General features: G+C 37.5%; 2 protein-coding genes across 2 annotated transcripts; both read left to right on the top strand.

Moving 5' to 3' along the window:
- The first annotated feature begins 772 nt into the window (after positions 1 to 772).
- On the top strand, positions 773 to 12,594 carry LOC136226080 (notchless protein homolog). Its single transcript, XM_066014375.1, has 13 exons — positions 773 to 1,074; positions 1,336 to 1,417; positions 1,516 to 1,605; positions 2,411 to 2,536; positions 8,649 to 8,776; positions 9,085 to 9,284; positions 10,306 to 10,369; positions 10,552 to 10,662; positions 11,201 to 11,338; positions 11,695 to 11,837; positions 11,929 to 11,983; positions 12,116 to 12,172; positions 12,263 to 12,594. The coding sequence occupies exons 1-13, from the start codon at positions 937 to 939 to the stop codon at positions 12,344 to 12,346; spliced, it is 1,416 nt and encodes a 471-aa protein (XP_065870447.1). The 5' UTR covers positions 773 to 936; the 3' UTR covers positions 12,347 to 12,594.
- On the top strand, positions 2,543 to 4,965 carry LOC136226081 (uncharacterized). Its single transcript, XM_066014376.1, has 2 exons — positions 2,543 to 4,571; positions 4,799 to 4,965. Exons 1-2 carry the CDS (start codon positions 3,503 to 3,505, stop codon positions 4,825 to 4,827), a joined length of 1,098 nt encoding a protein of 365 aa, XP_065870448.1. The 5' UTR covers positions 2,543 to 3,502; the 3' UTR covers positions 4,828 to 4,965.
- Positions 12,595 to 17,552: the final 4,958 nt, after the last annotated feature.

The following is a 17,552-nucleotide window of genomic DNA, read 5'->3' as shown; positions in this document are numbered from 1 at the left end:
TTTTCATATAAATACAAATTTCCATATGAATACAAATTTATATTCAAATACAAATTTCCATTCAATTACGTCTAGCGGAGAATGAAGTGGGAGCGGGAAATAAAATGGGAGTGGAGAATGAAGATGACGATGCTGATAAAGTTAATGAAAATGATTAAAAACAATTAAAATGTAATTGAGATATTTAATAAATTATATATATTATAAATAATAATAATAAATTATATATAAATAATAATAATTATAATAAATAATGATAAATTATTGAATACGAAACGACAGTCTTGATCACATGCACCTTAACGAGCATGTAGAATTTGCTCATTCACGGTTAGATCTAGGCTTATGAGAATCTTAAGATGGAAATTCAAAACATCATGAGTCTTAGATTTAATAAGTCTATATTTAACGGTGAATGAGCAAATTCACTTACTCATTAAGGTGCATGTGAAAATTCGTGTACGAAATTAAATGATTAAGTACTAATAAATAAAGAAATTAAGTACTCCCTCCATTCCATTATATAAGTCATTCTAGGGCATTTCACACAAATTAAGAAATATATTGGTTAACTAAAAAAATTCTCTCTCATGTCACTATTGGGCAATAAGCATTGGAATATTAAAAAATACATGTACTAATACAAAAAATAATTCTCTCTCATATCACTATTAGGTAATAAGCATTGGAATCCTAGAATGACTTATATTTAGGGAAAAAACTAATTTGGTGGAGTAATAAATAACATCGCGGTCCTCTATTAAAACTCCCAACTTTTTAAACCCTTGAGAAACCCTAGTTCCTAGTTCCTCCTTTCATCAGTGTACATCGCTTACCAGAACCCAGAAAGCCAAAACCTCCCTTGTTACCAAACTTGAGAGCTCTCAATTTGTACATACACATTAAACTTTAATTTTATTAGCAAGAAAACTGAAAATGGAGGTGGAACCAGTGAATAATGTTATGTGTCAATTCGCCGACCGCGAAGGGGCAGTTTTGGGAGCTCCCTTGTATCTTCCGCAGAACGCCGGCCCCCAACAGCTTCAACAAATCGTTAATAAGCTTCTTCATAATGTAAGTTCCAACTCCTTGATATGATAAGAAAAACAACTGAATCTCTGGTCAGCAATTGAGTGGATAATTAATAGCTTTTTTGTTTATGGAAACGTGATGTTAATATCTTGAATTGTTTCTGAAAAGTATAATTAATGTCTTCATGTATGTTTCAAATGCTTTAGGGGTTACTTATATGTTGCAAAATTATGTATTACTGTTATAATGGAAACCAGAAGAAACCCAGAAGGTTCATAAAATCTGTATACTGGTTGTGTTCAGGAAGAGAAATTTCCGTATTCTTTTTACATATCAGATCAGGAGCTTCTTGTTCCTCTTGAAACTTACTTACAGAAAAACAAAGGTTAGTGAGCTTCGGTTCTACCTTTTTTTTTGTGTTTTTTGTGTGGGGGGCTTGAGATAAGTTTGTTAGTTTTTAACATATGTGCTCAAAATTTTCAGTTTCTGTGGAGAAGGTACTTTCCATTGTTTATCAACCTCAGGCTGTTTTTCGGATCCGCCCAGTCAATCTTTGTACAGCAACCATAGCTGGTATGATATTTTTTTCCTTCTGGATTAGCAACTTCATTAACTCATAGCATGAACTCCATATGTCTTACTAATTCTTGGTGGTACTTGACTATCCTCTTAACATGGCAAACTTCTGGATTTTGAAATATTACTCCCATAATGCCTGTTTATTTTTTTTAGTTTCTGAATATGCAATTGCTGCACATTTGATCTTTGTAAGTAAGTGCAATAAAAATATTAAAAAAAAAACTGGACTTATTATCTGTTTAATGCTAAATGAGAGGGTTTTAGGGATCGAGATGGATGGTGATGGCTGTACTGCATAAAGCCTGAAGTGACATAGCAGTACAGTCGTATAATTAAAGCAAAGAGGCCTGCAAAATTATCGTTGAAGTCTTAAATCAGACAATCATACACTTGTGAATATTAGAATCCCAGCAGTTCATCTTTTTATTTCTTGAGTAGAGAGAAATTAGGCATCTTTATAAAACCTAAGATCCAATGCTGATGGAAATATTGCACACCATAAATACATATAAGCTGGTGAATTTACTTTATTCAGATGGAATTTTTGAAAAATTTACTTACATTATCTGAAACTTCATTCGAAGTCCGAAGTTGAGAATTTTATTGAACAATCAAATGTATTACTTATGCAGAAACCAGCAGATCAATTTCAATTTTCTTTTAAGGTTAATCCTTCCTATGTGGCGATGGTTCATTTTTGCAGGGCATCATTCATTGTTCTTTCATAGTGTGTATAGGTTAAGTCATCAGCGTCTGATTTTCTGTCATTTTCTTAACTTTGTTGCTGTTTTAACTGCAGGCCACGCAGAAGCTGTTCTCTCTGTTGCTTTTAGTCCTGATGGGCGGCAGTTGGCTAGTGGCTCAGGGGATACCACTGTTCGTATATGGGATCTTAATACCCAAACACCAATGTTTACATGTACAGGTTTGGGTTCTAGGATGCATTCTCTCATTGTCTAGGACATATTGTTGGTTGGAAACATCTACATTGACTTGGCCCGTGTTTGGATACACACACACACATGGGGGAAAGGAAAAAGGGAGGAAAATTGCCTACAGTAATGCTAAGTCAAATTATGTATCCTTTCTCCTTTCTTCCTTTGAACCAAACAACATGAAACACGTGTCTTAAGAACAAAAATGGTGATATCGCAGCTTTTCAGATTCTGATCGCATGTTTTACAAACCATTTTATTTGGACCGATTGTTAGTTCTTGTTACAGTATTAATTAGATATAGTTAATAGTTGGCATTTAAGTAAGTAGGTGGGAAGTAAGGAGTTAGGAATTAATTGTTGATTGTATATATATATCTTGTAATACCTTTGAACAATATAACAAAACATACTTTCAAATAACCCTTGTGTGGTTACATGGTATCAGAGCCAACTATTTTTGGCTTTAGTAAATTAGGTCTCTGAGTTTGAACTGGTTAACGGTGGTCCGGGTTGGAAGTCGAGTTTTCCAACATCTCCGTTTATCTCACCGCCCCCTCCATCGGATTCCCCTGCCGCCGATCTGCCGAGTCGCAACTTTCCGGCAACCAGAAGAGTCGCGTGTAGGGCTCACGCGCCGCCCACTCGCCGGCGCGTGAGGGCGCATGGCTGCTTCGTTCGCCGCCGTTTTTCTTCCCCCAGCCTCACCTCGGTATCTCCGACCTGTCTGTGTGGTTAGATTCTCCTTGTGGTAACTCCGGTCAGTCTCCTTTGTGGTTACTCCGACTTGTGTTCGGTTTGTCCCATTTTTTCCTGATCTGATTTTTCTTTTCAATAGAGGTTGCTATATTTGCCCTACTTTATCTTGGTCCTGTTAAAATTATCAGTAGTGCCTTTACTGTTCTTTGAATTTTTGGTGGTAACTGTCATTTGCTTGGATTGACAACGAGTGAGGAAATGAATAAGAAAGTCATGACTGAAATTACTGTTGGTACCACTCGAATTACGGACAGAAAATTAACTGGAGTTAAGGATTACACTCAGTGGAAACGTACTATTACTCGGTACATTAATAGTGTTGATTTGGGGGATCATTTGAGTAATAATCCTCCACCTAGAGATGATCAGGGAAGTAGGAAGAAATGGATGATGGTAGACTATAAACTGTTTAATCTGATTCAGAATACTTTGGACTCTACTATTGATGACATTGTGACTCATTGTGATACTGTCAAAGAAATGTGGGAATACTTAGAGTCTATGTATGCTAGTAAACAAGACTTGACCCATATTCATAACTTGCTGTCTTCATATTATCGTCCTCAGAGAAAGGGCTGCACCTTCTTTCAGTATTATAATGAATGTAAGCAGATTTGTGAGGAGAAGCGGTCTCGATTTCCTATGACAGCTGATGTTAAGCAGATGCAAGAGGATGATGATCGTATATTTGTTCTTGGATTTCTGGAGGGTCTTAGTCCTGAATTTGAAATAGCACGCAGCCAGATATTGACCAGTGGGACACTTCCCTCTTTTGCTGACCTCTATGGTCGACTTCTTCCCGTGTGTAAGGATATTGAAAAGACGTCTGATGTGATGTCTCAAGAGACAATGGCTCTGGTGAGCAATGCGACACATGGAGTTCAAAGTGGTCCTCAGAATTCTTCTACTCACCGTATCTCTCAAAGTGGTCCTCAGTTATGCCATCATTGCGGTAAAGAAGGATATATTAAGAAGAACTGTTGGAAGCTACATGGTCGGCCTCAGAAAAGTACCAATCGGAAGTTTGCTCACATTGCTGCTGGTGATGGTATCCTACCATCCCCTCAATCTTCGTCTTCTACTCCTACTGTCACTATCTCTGTTGATGAATATGCTCGACTTCAGCAACTGTCTCTTGATCATGGTGCCTCCCAGTCCGCTACTACTGCTTTGGCTAATACAGGTAATCGGGCTGCTTGTCTCTCCACCTCATCCCGTAGTTGGGTTATTGATTCTGGTGCTACCGATCACATGACTGGTAACACAGGTATTCTTTCTTCTTTTGACTCTAATACCACTCTGCCATCTGTTACTTTAGCTAATGGAGCCACCGCTTCTGTAAATGGTCATGGAACTGCTCATCTTACCTCCAAAATCTCTTTATCATCTGTTTTATGTTTTTCTCAATTTCCTTTTAATCTGTTATCTGTTAGTCAACTCACCAAAGCCCTTAATTGTTGTGTTGTTTTCTTCCCAAATTATTGCCTTTTTCAGGATCTTGGGACGAAACAGAATATTGGTAGAGGGAAACTGGTGAATGGGTTGTATGTTCTTGACTCCATTGAAGCGGTGCCAAGACCAATTGCCTGTACAAGCTCCTCTCTGTTGCAGCTTCATTGTCAGTTTGGTCATCCATCTCTTCCTGTCTTGCAGAAAATGTGTCCGAGTCTTCCAAGGAACTCTATTTTGGAGTGTGAAGCATGTTAGTTTGCTAAGCACCATCGTGTCCCATATTCTCCTCGAATAAATAAACGTGTTGAGTCTGTCTTTGATTTAGTTCACACTGATGTGTGGGGTCCTTGTCCTATTGTTTCCTATGTTGCCCGGACACGGATACGGTATCCGACACGGACACGGATACAGGAAACGTCGTTTCTATAAAACACAAGACACGGATACGTGGGGGACACGTGTAAATATTAAAAATATTGGGGCACATTTATAAATATTAAAAATATATTTATATATATGATTTTTTGTAATATAACTAAATAATTAGCAGCCCTATTTATATAGATGGATGGAGAAGTTTGAGAGTTTTTGTATTAATTAGGAGTTTCTTCTGGCATTAATTCCCCCTGTCCTTTGGAGTTTCTGGCTCTCCAAATCTATCAACTATAACGACGATCGGTGAAGTTGAACGGCTGTAATTTGAATTTGAAGAATCGTAGGTTTTAATTTGACATTTGAAGAAGCGCATGTTTTTTTTTGCCTAGGACACGCGTATCCTTCACTGATACGCGTGTCCAACTTTCCGATATTACGGACACGGCCCCGACACCGTGTCCCTGGCGTTTCCGGCCGTGTCCGTATCGGATACGTATCCGACACGGGATACGCTGGGTCTATGGCGTGTCCGTGCATCAGAGATTGTTTCTAAACTTGGTTATCGTTATTTTGTGACTTTTGTGGATGATTTTTCTCGAGTTACATGGCTTTATCATTTGAAGCACCGTTCAGATTTATTTACAGTTTTTTGTGCTTTTCATGCTGAGATTAAAACTCAATTTAATAAAAATATCTGTATTTTGCGAAGTGACAATGCCAAAGAATACTTATCCAGTACTTTTCAGTCATACCTTCTCCAACATGGTATTATTCATCAAACGTCATGTGTTGTTACACCACAACAGAATGGTGTAGCTGAAAGGAAGAATCGCCACTTACTTGAAGTCACCCGGGCTATCATGTTCCAAATGCAAGTCCCGAAAATGTTCTGGGCAAATGCTGTTTCCACTGCCTGTTACCTCATCAATCGTATGTCGTTCGCTGTTCTTCAGGGTCAGATTCCATACTCTATCCTGTTTCCTTCTCAATCTTTATTTTCTCTTGCCCCTCGTATTTTTGGGTGTACTTGTTTTGTACACGATATTCGTCCTCAAGTCTCCAAACTTGACCCCAAATCTCTCAAGTGTGTCTTTTTGGGATATTTTCGAAGTCAAAAAGGGTACCGTTGTTACTCTCCATCCTTGGGACGCTATCTTGTGTCGGCCGATGTCACGTTCTTTGAGAATACGTCTTTCTTCCGTCCATCTTCCCCTTCACCCTCTTTTCCTGCTGATACATCTGATGATGATTTTTTGATCTATACTGTAAGTGAACAGGTTGTCCCTCGTCCTCCTATTTGTCACGTTTATTCTAGGCGTGTGCAGCTTGCGGTTACGGCACCTGCTCCAGGACCAGTCACCAATGATACCTCATCTTTTTCGGCTCCAGATCCTACACCTTCATCTGAACCCAGTCTTGATCTCCCTATTGCTCTTCGGAAAGGTACAAGGTCTTGCACTTACCCTATCTCCTCCTTTGTTTCTTATAATGCCTTATCACCCCCTTCCAAGTGTTTTGTAGCTACCTTAGATTCCATTGCAGTTCCAAAATCCATTTCAAAGGCTATGGATCATCCTGATTGGCTAGAGGCAATGAAAGAAGAACTGACGGCACTCGAACAAAATCACACTTGGGACCTTGTGGACTTACCAAAAGATCGGAAGAAAATTGGTGCTCGGTGGATCTGGACTGTTAAGATGAATCCTGATGGTACCGTTGCTCGAGTGAAGGCTCGCTTGGTTGCTAAAAGCTATGCTCAGACTTATGGTCTTGATTATTTCGATACTTTCTCTCCTGTTGCCAAACTCACCTCTGTACGTCTGTTCATTTCTTTAGCTGCCACTTACAATTGGGAGCTTCATCAACTGGACGTTAAAAATGCTTTCTTGCACGGTGACCTGAATGAAGAGGTTTATATGGAGCAACCTCCTGGCTTTGTTGCTCAGGGGGAGTCTGGAAAGGTGTGCAGATTAAGAAAGTCTCTGTATGGTTTGAAGCAATCTCCTCGTGCATGGTTTGGTAAATTCAGTGCCGCAGTAATGGAATTCGGCTTACACAGAAGTGCATATGATCCTTTGTTTTCTACTTCAGTTCTAGCTCTGGATGCATTCTACTGGTTGTGTATGTTGATGATATCATAATTACTGGAAGTGCTGTTGCTCGGATTAAGGAGTTGAAGAAGTTCCTTGGTACTTGCTTCCAGACAAAGGATCTTGGTCCTTTGAAATACTTCTTGGGAATAGAGGTATCTCGCAGCAGGAAAGGAATTTGTTTAAATCAGAGAAAATAAACAAGATATGTTGAAAGATGCAGGTCTAATTGAGGGAAAGACGTGTGATGCTCCAATGGTGCCCAATGTGAAGTTGAAGTCTGATGATGGTGACTTACTCAAAGAACCTGAGAAATACAGGAGAATTGTTGGCAAACTGAATTATCTCACAATTACTCGTCCTGACATTTCTTTTCCTGTGAGTGTGGTAAGTCAATTCATGTCCTCACCTAGGAAAATGCATTGGGATGCTGTTACTCACATCCTAAGGTATCTAAAGGGAGCTCCTAGACGAGGCTTGTTATATCAAAATCATGGACATCACATCGCAGAAGGCTTCACTGATGCAGACTATGCTGGAGATTTGTCAGACAGACGCTCTACTACTGGATACTGTGTATTTGTTGGGGGAAATCTAGTTTCATGGAAGAGTAAGAAGCAAAGTATAGTTTCTAGATCCAGTGCTGAATCTGAATACCGAGCTATGGCACAGGCTACGTGTGAACTTGTGTGGTTACGTCGTCTACTTGGCGAAATTGGGTTTGACCAGATAAAACCAATGAAGTTATACTGTGATAACAAAGCAACTATCTATATTGCAAATAACTATGTGTTTAATGAAAGAACGAAGCATATAGAAGTTGACTGTCATTTTACTCGAGAGAAGTTGGAGGATGGTACAATCGCAACTCCACATGTCAGAACCGGAAGTCAATTAGCAGATGTGTTCACCAAGGCTTTACCAGGAACTCGAATCAATCATATTTGTAACAAGCTGGGCATGATAAATATCTATGCTCCAGCTTGAGGGGGAGTGTTACAGTATTAATTAGATATAGTTAGTAGTTGGCATTTAAGTAAGTAGGTGGGAAGTAAGGAGTTAGGAATTAATTGTTGATTGTATATATATATCTTGTAATACCTTTGAACAATATAACAAAACATACTTTCAAATAACCCTTGTGTGGTTACAGTTCTGAATCTTAAGATTTATTATATTTACAAATGAGGTGCTTCCCTATGCCTAATGATTTGACATATTGCTTTTGCTGATTGGTTGGTGTTGCATTTTTTGCAAAGAGAATGGGCTTTCATCTGTTTGTGCGTGTGTGCTAGAGCTTCTTGATTGGTCAATTGTGTTTTATGGGTTGGGATTAGTGGCTAAGTTTAGTTTTATATGGATGAGCACCTGTTGCATTCATTACCTTGCTATTTATTATATGAAGTGTAAATAGCTCTTTGGTTCAGGACACAAGAATTGGGTTCTTTGCATTGCATGGTCACCAGATGGTAAGTATCTGGTAAGTGGGAGCAAGGCTGGAGAGCTTCAATGTTGGGATCCTCAGACAGGAAAACCATTAGGGAATGCACTTATGGTAAAGTTTCTACCTAAATCACTGACCATTCTTATCCAACATATACAGTAGCTATTTAGGTTTGCTACAATTGTGCTCTCAAAGCATGTCCCGTCTTAGGGATTCCAAATGATCCTTTAGTTGATATTCTTCACAAGAGCTCGTTTTCCTAGACTTGCATAAATTTTGTTTATCTCCTCTCAAATTGAAATCGCTCTGTCAAATGAGCATATTTCAAATTATCATAGTGTATTTTATTAAGTCTTTTAGTTGATTTGCTGTCAAAAATAAGATTTTGGCACTAATTATTGGAGTTTTCTTTGTGCTAGGGCCACAAGAAGTGGATTACTGGTATCTCTTGGGAACCAGTCCACTCGAGTGCTCCATGCCGTCGGTTTGTGAGTGCTAGCAAAGATGGTGATGCACGCATATGGGACATCTCTTTAAAAAAATGTGTTATTAGTCTCATTGGTCACACCCTTGCAATAACTTGTGTAAAATGGGGTGGAGACGGAGTAATCTATACAGGGTACACATTTTTCTTTCCTCCTACTTTTACACTGAAATAAGATTTTTATGATAACCATTCCTTCATTAGAAATTGGGATAAGGTACCAAAATGGCCTCAAGGTTTTTGGGGAAGTGTTAATTTAACCCCAACCTACAAAATAGCACCTTTTAAGCCTCAATATTTGTGAAATGGTACCAATTTAGCCCTGAATAACAGAACTTGATGCCTCAATGTTTGGAAAATGGTACCATTTTAGCCCCAAGTTTCGTTGCCCTGGGCTAACTTGGTACCATTTCACAAATGTTGAGGCTAAAGTGATGCTATTTTGTATGTTGGGGCTAAATTGGCACTAACCCAAAAACCTTGAGGCCATTTTGGTACCTTATCCCTTAGAAATTTCAAATTGTTGACTTCTTTTTGGGCCAAACAGTTGCTTACCTTCTGAATGTTAATGTCCTGGTCTCCAATTGTTCATTTATAAAGTATTTGCTCAGATCAAAGTTTGAGTCCCAACATGATTCCAAATTGGTGTCTGATTTCAACCTAGCCTAGAGATAATATTAGTCTGCTTTTGGCTGTAACATAATACCTTGAGTTACTAAGCGTAGAAGAGTGTGCTTATCATCTTACTGTAGTGGGCCTCGAAAGATTGAGGATTCATAGTGATACCCTGACCTTGGAATATGTATATAGAGAATGAAGGCTAGAGTCTGTTGAATTACAAATTCCTTTTTCAAAAAACAAATTGAATCTTATGGTCTGAATAGCTGAATTAAATCCAGTCATCAAACTAATTCTTATTTCACATTTTAACTTATAAGAAACATTGAAGACTACAAGAAAAGTACAATTTTTTTTTTCTCCCTCCAACCATTTGGAATTTTCTGTTCTGTTGAAGTGGCTTATATACTGATCATTCTTACGATTATGGATTGGTCCAAATTATTATCTTTTCCTTGTAAACTAAATTCTAAACTCTTAAATCTCACCTATCCTTTAGTTATTCTTATTGGCTAATAGTATTTTTCTATATTTGCAGCTCACAAGATTGTACTATCAAAGTCTGGGAGACAACGCAGGGAAAGTTAATTCGTGAACTGAAGGTAATTGTACATAATAACTGTTTTCAATGTTTCTCAGATTTAACTCTGTTTGGTGCACAGAACTGCTACTTCACATGTTTTAGTTAAATTATCATGTCTCCTGCATTTTCTCTATGCCCAAGGATTATCATATAGTTTTGGCTTTTTTTTGCCTGCTCCTTTTTTTGTGGTATTTGTTCTAGGGTCATGGACATTGGGTTAATTCTCTTGCCTTAAGCACTGAATATGTTCTTCGTACTGGAGCTTTTGATCATACTGGCAAAACATATTCTTCAGCAGAAGAAATGAAGAAGGTAATAAATATTTTTGCTCTATATGATCATTTCTAGCATTTAACTAACATTCTCCCGAATATCATTTTCTACTTGGATTGACATGCATATTTTCTTAATTTAGCTAAACAAGATTGAGCCGTAGTCTTTTAGATTGTTGATCAAGTTGTCAATGGAAGTGTTATTACTGTAATATAAGGCATTGGTTGCAAGAATTAGAGTATAAGTTAATTACCATTATGTTGAACCGTTGTGAAGTTTACAACTTGGTTAAGTATCTGAGTGGGATACAGGATAAGGATGGTTTTTTGGAGCCTCTGGACAGGTATCAAGTCCCTGCTGGAGACTTCGATACAGTATTATCTCCAGGCCCCCCTGCCCCCCTGGTGGTTTTTTAGTTTTTTCCTTTTTTTTCTTTCCTTTTGGTTCTCTTCTTTGTCTGCCCCTATTTATTTATGAGTGCTCAGTGCTTCTAGATGTATAGTGTGTTTTGGCATTTTAAGAAGTCCTTTATCGTGTCCAATTATTAACCATATAGCATTGGAAACAATTCTTTTAGGTTGCTCTGGAAAGATACAACAAAATGAAAGGCAGTGGCCCTGAGAGATTAGTTTCAGGTTCAGATGATTTTACTATGTTTCTCTGGGAGCCTGCAGTCAGCAAGCACCCCAAAACTCGTATGACAGGTCATCAACAGGTATGAAGTAGACGATTGAGCCATATCTGATGGTCCGCACAGGGACTTGTATCTTCCTGCTCCTCACTTACCAATTATCTCATGTGCTTTTTGGTTTTGGGTTTTTCTACTCGCACTACATCACATGACATTTGATGATACTTCTATGTGGTGGAAATATTCATAATTCGTCTCTGATGAGACACTTGCAATTTGCTTATTTGGTGAAAATGCAAATTGTGTCAATATTATGCTCATGTAGAATAGATGATGCAAGGACAACTTAAAAGATAAGTGGAATCTTGGCATTTCATGTATATTACAGTATTAATATTTTACTCTCTAGCAAGTCTTTGATTCCTTGTTTGTTACTGCAGCTTGTAAATCATGTTTACTTCTCACCTGATGGGCAATGGATGGCTAGTGCTTCATTTGATCGTTCAGTCAAACTGTGGAATGGAGTTACTGGCAAATTTGTTGCTGCTTTTCGGGGACATGTTGGGCCTGTTTATCAAATCAGGTTTGACTTGTTCCAACTTCTAGTGGGTATGATTTCTGTATACTATACTCTTATTGCAATGCTAATCATTATTTTACCTAATGTCACACAGCTGGTCTGCTGACAGTAGGCTTCTTTTAAGTGGGAGTAAAGACTCCACGCTTAAGGTAAGCCATATCAATTGTTGGCATTTTCTTATCGAGTTTTGGATTTAATAACCTATCTTATAGTCTAATTTACGCCTTGTTTCTAAGTCTGATAATTTTTCATGTCTCTGATGCTGATATTTCATTTGCAAGGTTTGGGATATACGAACGCAGAAGTTAAAACAAGACCTTCCAGGACATGCTGATGAGGTAAGTTCCCCTCTTAAGTTCTAAGAAATCATTTGATCCATATATCATATACTAAATTACTTGTGGATTGAGCTCTGACGTTTTGGTTAGGTTTATGCTGTTGATTGGAGCCCTGATGGCGAGAAGGTAGCGTCCGGTGGTAAGGATAGGGTACTGAAGCTATGGATGGGCTAAACCCAGCAGAACAAGTATGTGATGGTATTTTGACAGCCACATGCAGTGGATGCCTAAACTCAGAAGAAGAAAGTGCGAGAAGGTGCAAGAATTCTTATGGTGTGAAACTGGATATGCTGCCTCTAGCAGATGAAGAATGCATGGCAATGTTTTGTTTTTTTCTGAATTTAAGATGCAAGCTCGACTTGCAGTCCTGCCTGGACAGTTACTAATTTTTTTTAGAGAAATCTCTTCCAAAGGAATTTGCATATTATAGTGTACAAATGTTTTATGTATATAAAATGCGAGAAGAATGAAATTTACATACCTCCAACTAATAATTCTAGTTCTACCAACTTCTAATAATCTATCATAACTTACTAACGGTGAAACTAAGAATCACCTAATGAGTTGTCAATTTTATTAATTAAATAAAAATTAAATTTTAATGAAAAATAAAGCTCGGATGGCTACAATCTTCCACTTGGCCTATAGGTTACACTCAAAAATAAAATACATGAATCACATTGATAAATACCCTATAAATGAGTATTTACACGTTATGTATTAAATTCTTTAACCATCATCCATTTAATAGAAATTGTTATCCTCATAAAATAAATGTGCACATCACAAATGAAGAATTTCAGAAAATGAAATTACATAAAGAGACCAAGAACTTCATCATTGGCATGCCTTTAGTTGAAAGATGTGCAACAATCGTAAATTAAGTACTAATGTGTTTAATGACCACTTTCTTCTCTTTTAACACGTTTTTTAATACTCAAATATTTGATGTTAATGTTTTACTTTGACTACCACATCTGTTATTTTTAGTCAAGAATTGTCAAAATACCAATGTTGTCAGAACCCGGCCGGATATCAAACCGAATTTATAGTTGGGTCACGGATCACTTGGTCGGATCGGATGGCTCGGATTGAATTGGTCAGACCGGATGACATAGTATATAAATAATATATATATAGATATATAATACAATATATTAATACAATATATAATACAATATATTAATGTGGCATGGCATGAAAGTAAATATTTTTGTAAGATAGAACCAAGATATAATACTGGGTTGCTTGTATATATATATGATTCAAAGGGTAGAAAATAATAAGATTTCCTTTTTGAAGGGACAAAGAATAAGGAAAAAGTCTATTTGATTAAAGATATTTTTGAGATGAAAATATTTGGTGCGGAGAGTCCTAATAACTATGAGAATTTGAGATAAAAAAGAGTTTCCCACATGGGAAGTTTGAGGAAACCAATCAAAGGATAGGTGGTATAAATAAAGCCATAACAACATCATAAAGAAAGTGGATTATTATACCTAGCCCTTAATTCTCACACTTAGCCTCGAAAATAGACCGAAATATCTTTTGGGTAAATTTAAAAATTCTCAAACACCTTCAACTCTTTTGGATCAAATCCGGATTAATTTATCAACGAAAACATGGATCGGTGGAGGGGCTGCAAAGGAAAAGGACTAACGGTACAAAATTCGATTTGATTTTGTTGATTTTTGGATGTTTTTTTATTCGATTTTGGATATTTGGGGATTTCGGAATCGGGGGGTGGGGCGTGAGGACATCACGCCGTCACCTCTGATGTGGCGTATGAACATCACGCCGCACCACAGGTGACGAGTGATGGCCTCACGCCTCACCACAGGCAACGACATGATGTTCATATGCCGTCATCTCTGGTGAGGCGTGATGGCCTCACGCCCTCACCTATGTGAGGGCGTGATAGCCTTACGCCCGTGTGGTGAATTATGATTTTTTTTAAGTTAATTTAATTTTTGTTATTTTTATTTTACTAATTTGATTATAATTTTTATTTTTGTTAATTTTTTATGCTGTAAATTTTATTTTTTTAATTATAGTTTAAATTTAGTTGTTGTAAATTTTATTTTGTTTTTTTGATTAAAGATTGATTAGAAATTTTATTTTGTTAATTATAAGTAAATTTAGTTGTTGTAAATTTTATTTTGTTTAATTTAGTTTAGTTAAATTTGTATGTTGTAAATTTTATTTTGTTTAATTTAGTTGTTGTAAATTTTATTTTGTTTAATTTAGTTTAACTAAATTTTTATATTATTAATTTATTTTGTTAATTTTAGTTAAATAATGTGGTGAATATGTGTAGATGGAGCGGGAGAGTGTAGCGGGGAAATCTATCCCGTCAGCAGCTAGGCGGCTAGATATGGAAGAGGATGATACACCACGTCATACGAGAAGACGTGGTATTGATATATCAGGCCGTAGATGGAGAGGGGCTGCGACGCAGCAGGTGCAGGCGGTTGAGATAGAGCAGCCTGTGTTGGATCAGCCCGAGTTTGGGGGAGAGGATGCGGATGATTTGGGAGACCGAGATCATGGTATTGACATTGTCAATGAGTATTTTTAGGAGTTAGCCGAGGCACAGCGACGGTCGGGATCTGATGGTGACGATGATGTGGAGCCGACCCAGGACACGAGCAGACAGCGCAGGGGTGGTCGCTTTTCTAGTACATGTATTATTTATAGTTTTAGTATTATTTTATAGTTGAGTATTATTTAAAATTTGAGTATTATTTATAATTTGAGTATTATTTATAGTATAGTATTATCTATAATTGAGTGTTATCTATAATTTTAGTATTATTTATAGTTGAGTATTATTTATAATTTTAGCATTATTTATAATTTTAGTATAGTTTAGTATTATTTATAGTATAATATTATTTAAAATTTAGTATTATTTTTAGTATAGTTTAGTATTATTTAAATTTAATATTATTTATTTCAGGGACCAGAAAACGGTCCAAAGCTACTGAGGACCGTAGCTGGATTGTTTCTGGGCCAGTGGATGGTGGCCCTAGTGATGGTTCCGTGATTCCTAGTTTTTTAGGACACGTTGCCTCACGGATGTTGGGAGGGGATCTTCGATCGTATCTTACGTGCTACAATAGATCATTAGCATGTGTCACATTGAAGCGATGGTATCAGCGTGCGACACCCGAGGTAAGAATAATTTGGTCAATAAATTATTTTACTTATTATTTTAACCCTAACCCTAAAAAACATTTAGTAATTGTATATGTTTCATGTTTACACCTGCGGGATATGGTCAGGCGGACTCGGTTGTCTCACCTCCCATCCACCATGTTTAAGAACGTGGATGCACCTTTGATATCTGCGTTCGTGGAGCAGTGGCAGTCCGATACGAACTCCTTCCACATGCCGTTCGGAGAGATGACTATTCTTCTGCACGATGTATGGCAGATTCTACGTATTCCGGTGCACGGTCAGATGATCTCCGATGCATGCAGTGCTGAGCGACTGCAGGCCATGTGTATGATGATGTTCGGGGTCAGTCAGGAGGAGTTGTTATCGTCATTCCGACATCACTGGAGTGGTGGAGGTTTTTTTTTGCTAATGCTGTGGAGAAACTTACCCATCGAGGGTGGGTCTGGAGGACGGGACTCGAGCCACAACGTGGATATGGCTTCTGTTAGGATCCACCTTGTTTGTCGACAAGAGTGGCGATAGGATCAGGCCGTCCCATCTCCACGTTATATCGACAGTTGGGGATAACGAGTAGAGGATAGTGTCGGGAATTTGTGGATGTTGGACCCTCCTCCAGGCGTGGATATATGAGTATTTTCCGGTGTTCCAGTCTCATCGACTACCACTCCAGATTCCAGATGATTCTCCTCGGGCGTGCAGATGGGAGGTCGGGATTCCAGGCAGGAAGGCCGCCTGACTCGAGACCATTCGTGCACAGTTGGACCACATGACGGCAGCCGAGGTATTATTTATAGTTTAGTATTATTTTTAGTAAAGTGTTATTTATAGTTTAGTATTATTTATAATTTTAGTATTTTTTTTGAAGAAAGTATTATTTTTAATATAATATTATTTATAGTTTATTATTATTTAAAAATCTAGTAACCATAGAAGGCACCTTATTTATAATATAGTATTACTTAAAATTTTAATATTATTTAAAATTTTAGTATTCTTTTTAGTATAGTTTAGTATTATTTATAATTTTAGTATTATTTTATAGTTGAGTTTTTTTTTTTTGTAGGTGATGCGGTTGCCTTATGGTCCAGTCGCCGATGACGATCAGCTATGAGTGTCCTACGCCGGTTGGATATGGTGTAGAGACATTGTTGAGCCGTATATGTCCGATCAAGTCCTACATCAGGTCGGTTATGTTCAGCGTATCCCGGCTCAGCATATTAGACCTGATACTGCATTCCGGCCATGGAAATCTCTATCGTACAGACTCACACATTCATTTGTTACAGTTAATGATACTTGACGGAGATTTCCATCGACTTGTGGTGTTGATCGGAGGAGATGTCAGCTAGTTGGAGCCGATCTCACTGCTTGTGATGCGGGGTACATGGAGTGGTACAGACGATATTCACATCCTCATCTGCTTCATGCCCCTCGGGATGCGTCGATCCAGCATGCTCACTCCAACAGCGAATATGTAAGTTTATTATTATTATTTTATTTATTATTGGTTTATATATGTTTGTTTTCTACTATTTAATATTCTGCAATGGGTTAGCCGTTTGGCACGTATCACTGAGCGGTTGCTCGCCGGGCGAAATGATGCGGAGGCTCCACTTATTAGTATTGATATGGAACATAGAAAAACTTGAACCTATAATAAATCTGATCCAAATGCTTTACCTCTATTTCGCTCTATATTTATTTGTTCATTATATTCTCTTTTTTTCTTTCTTTTTTTCTCTATTCTTTTCATATATTCTTTTAAACTTTAAATGGATAAATGGGGATACCCGCAGGGCGATGACAGAGATGAATTTTGTCCGTGTTTGTTTCGCGGGACGGGTATGGGGATTCCCCATTTAGTCGGGGAACGAGGATGGGAACTCTAATTCCCGTCCCGCCCCGCCCCGTTTACATCCCTAGACTTAATTAGTTCTTAAAATATAAATGTCTTAGTTAAAACAAACTATATTTTATTAAAACAAATGATATAAAAGAACAATTCATTTAACATGTTTATATCCTAAAACAATTGTTTATAGGACATAAAACCCCAACATATTCTCTACTGCTCTTTTGGACAATTTTGAGTTGATTGTATTAAAAAGTGGATCTGAATTTTTATTGATTATTTTAGAAATACTTTTTAATTATTAGTTGCAATGGTAACTGGTTTTTGTTCTCTTTCCCGTTTTCATGA

This window comes from Euphorbia lathyris, chromosome 4 (genome assembly GCF_963576675.1).
Source record: "Euphorbia lathyris chromosome 4, ddEupLath1.1, whole genome shotgun sequence".
NCBI lineage: Eukaryota > Viridiplantae > Streptophyta > Magnoliopsida > Malpighiales > Euphorbiaceae > Euphorbia > Euphorbia lathyris.
This window is presented reverse-complemented; position numbering and strand designations above follow the sequence as displayed.

What these genes read in the sequence shown, in the direction of transcription:
- LOC136226080 (XM_066014375.1), top strand. Translation starts at nt 937, where the DNA reads ATGGAGGTGGAACCAGTGAATAATGTTATGTGTCAATTCGCCGACCGC. An exon ending in CAGCAGAAGAAATGAAGAAG is followed by an intron (nt 10,663 to 11,200) that starts GTAATAAATATT and finishes CAATTCTTTTAG; the next exon opens with GTTGCTCTGGAAAGATACAA. An exon ending in GTAAAGACTCCACGCTTAAG is followed by an intron (nt 11,984 to 12,115) that starts GTAAGCCATATC and finishes TTCATTTGCAAG; the next exon opens with GTTTGGGATATACGAACGCA.
- LOC136226081 (XM_066014376.1), top strand. Translation starts at nt 3,503, where the DNA reads ATGAATAAGAAAGTCATGACTGAAATTACTGTTGGTACCACTCGAATT. An exon ending in TCACATGACTGGTAACACAG is followed by an intron (nt 4,572 to 4,798) that starts GTATTCTTTCTT and finishes TGCCTTTTTCAG; the next exon opens with GATCTTGGGACGAAACAGAA.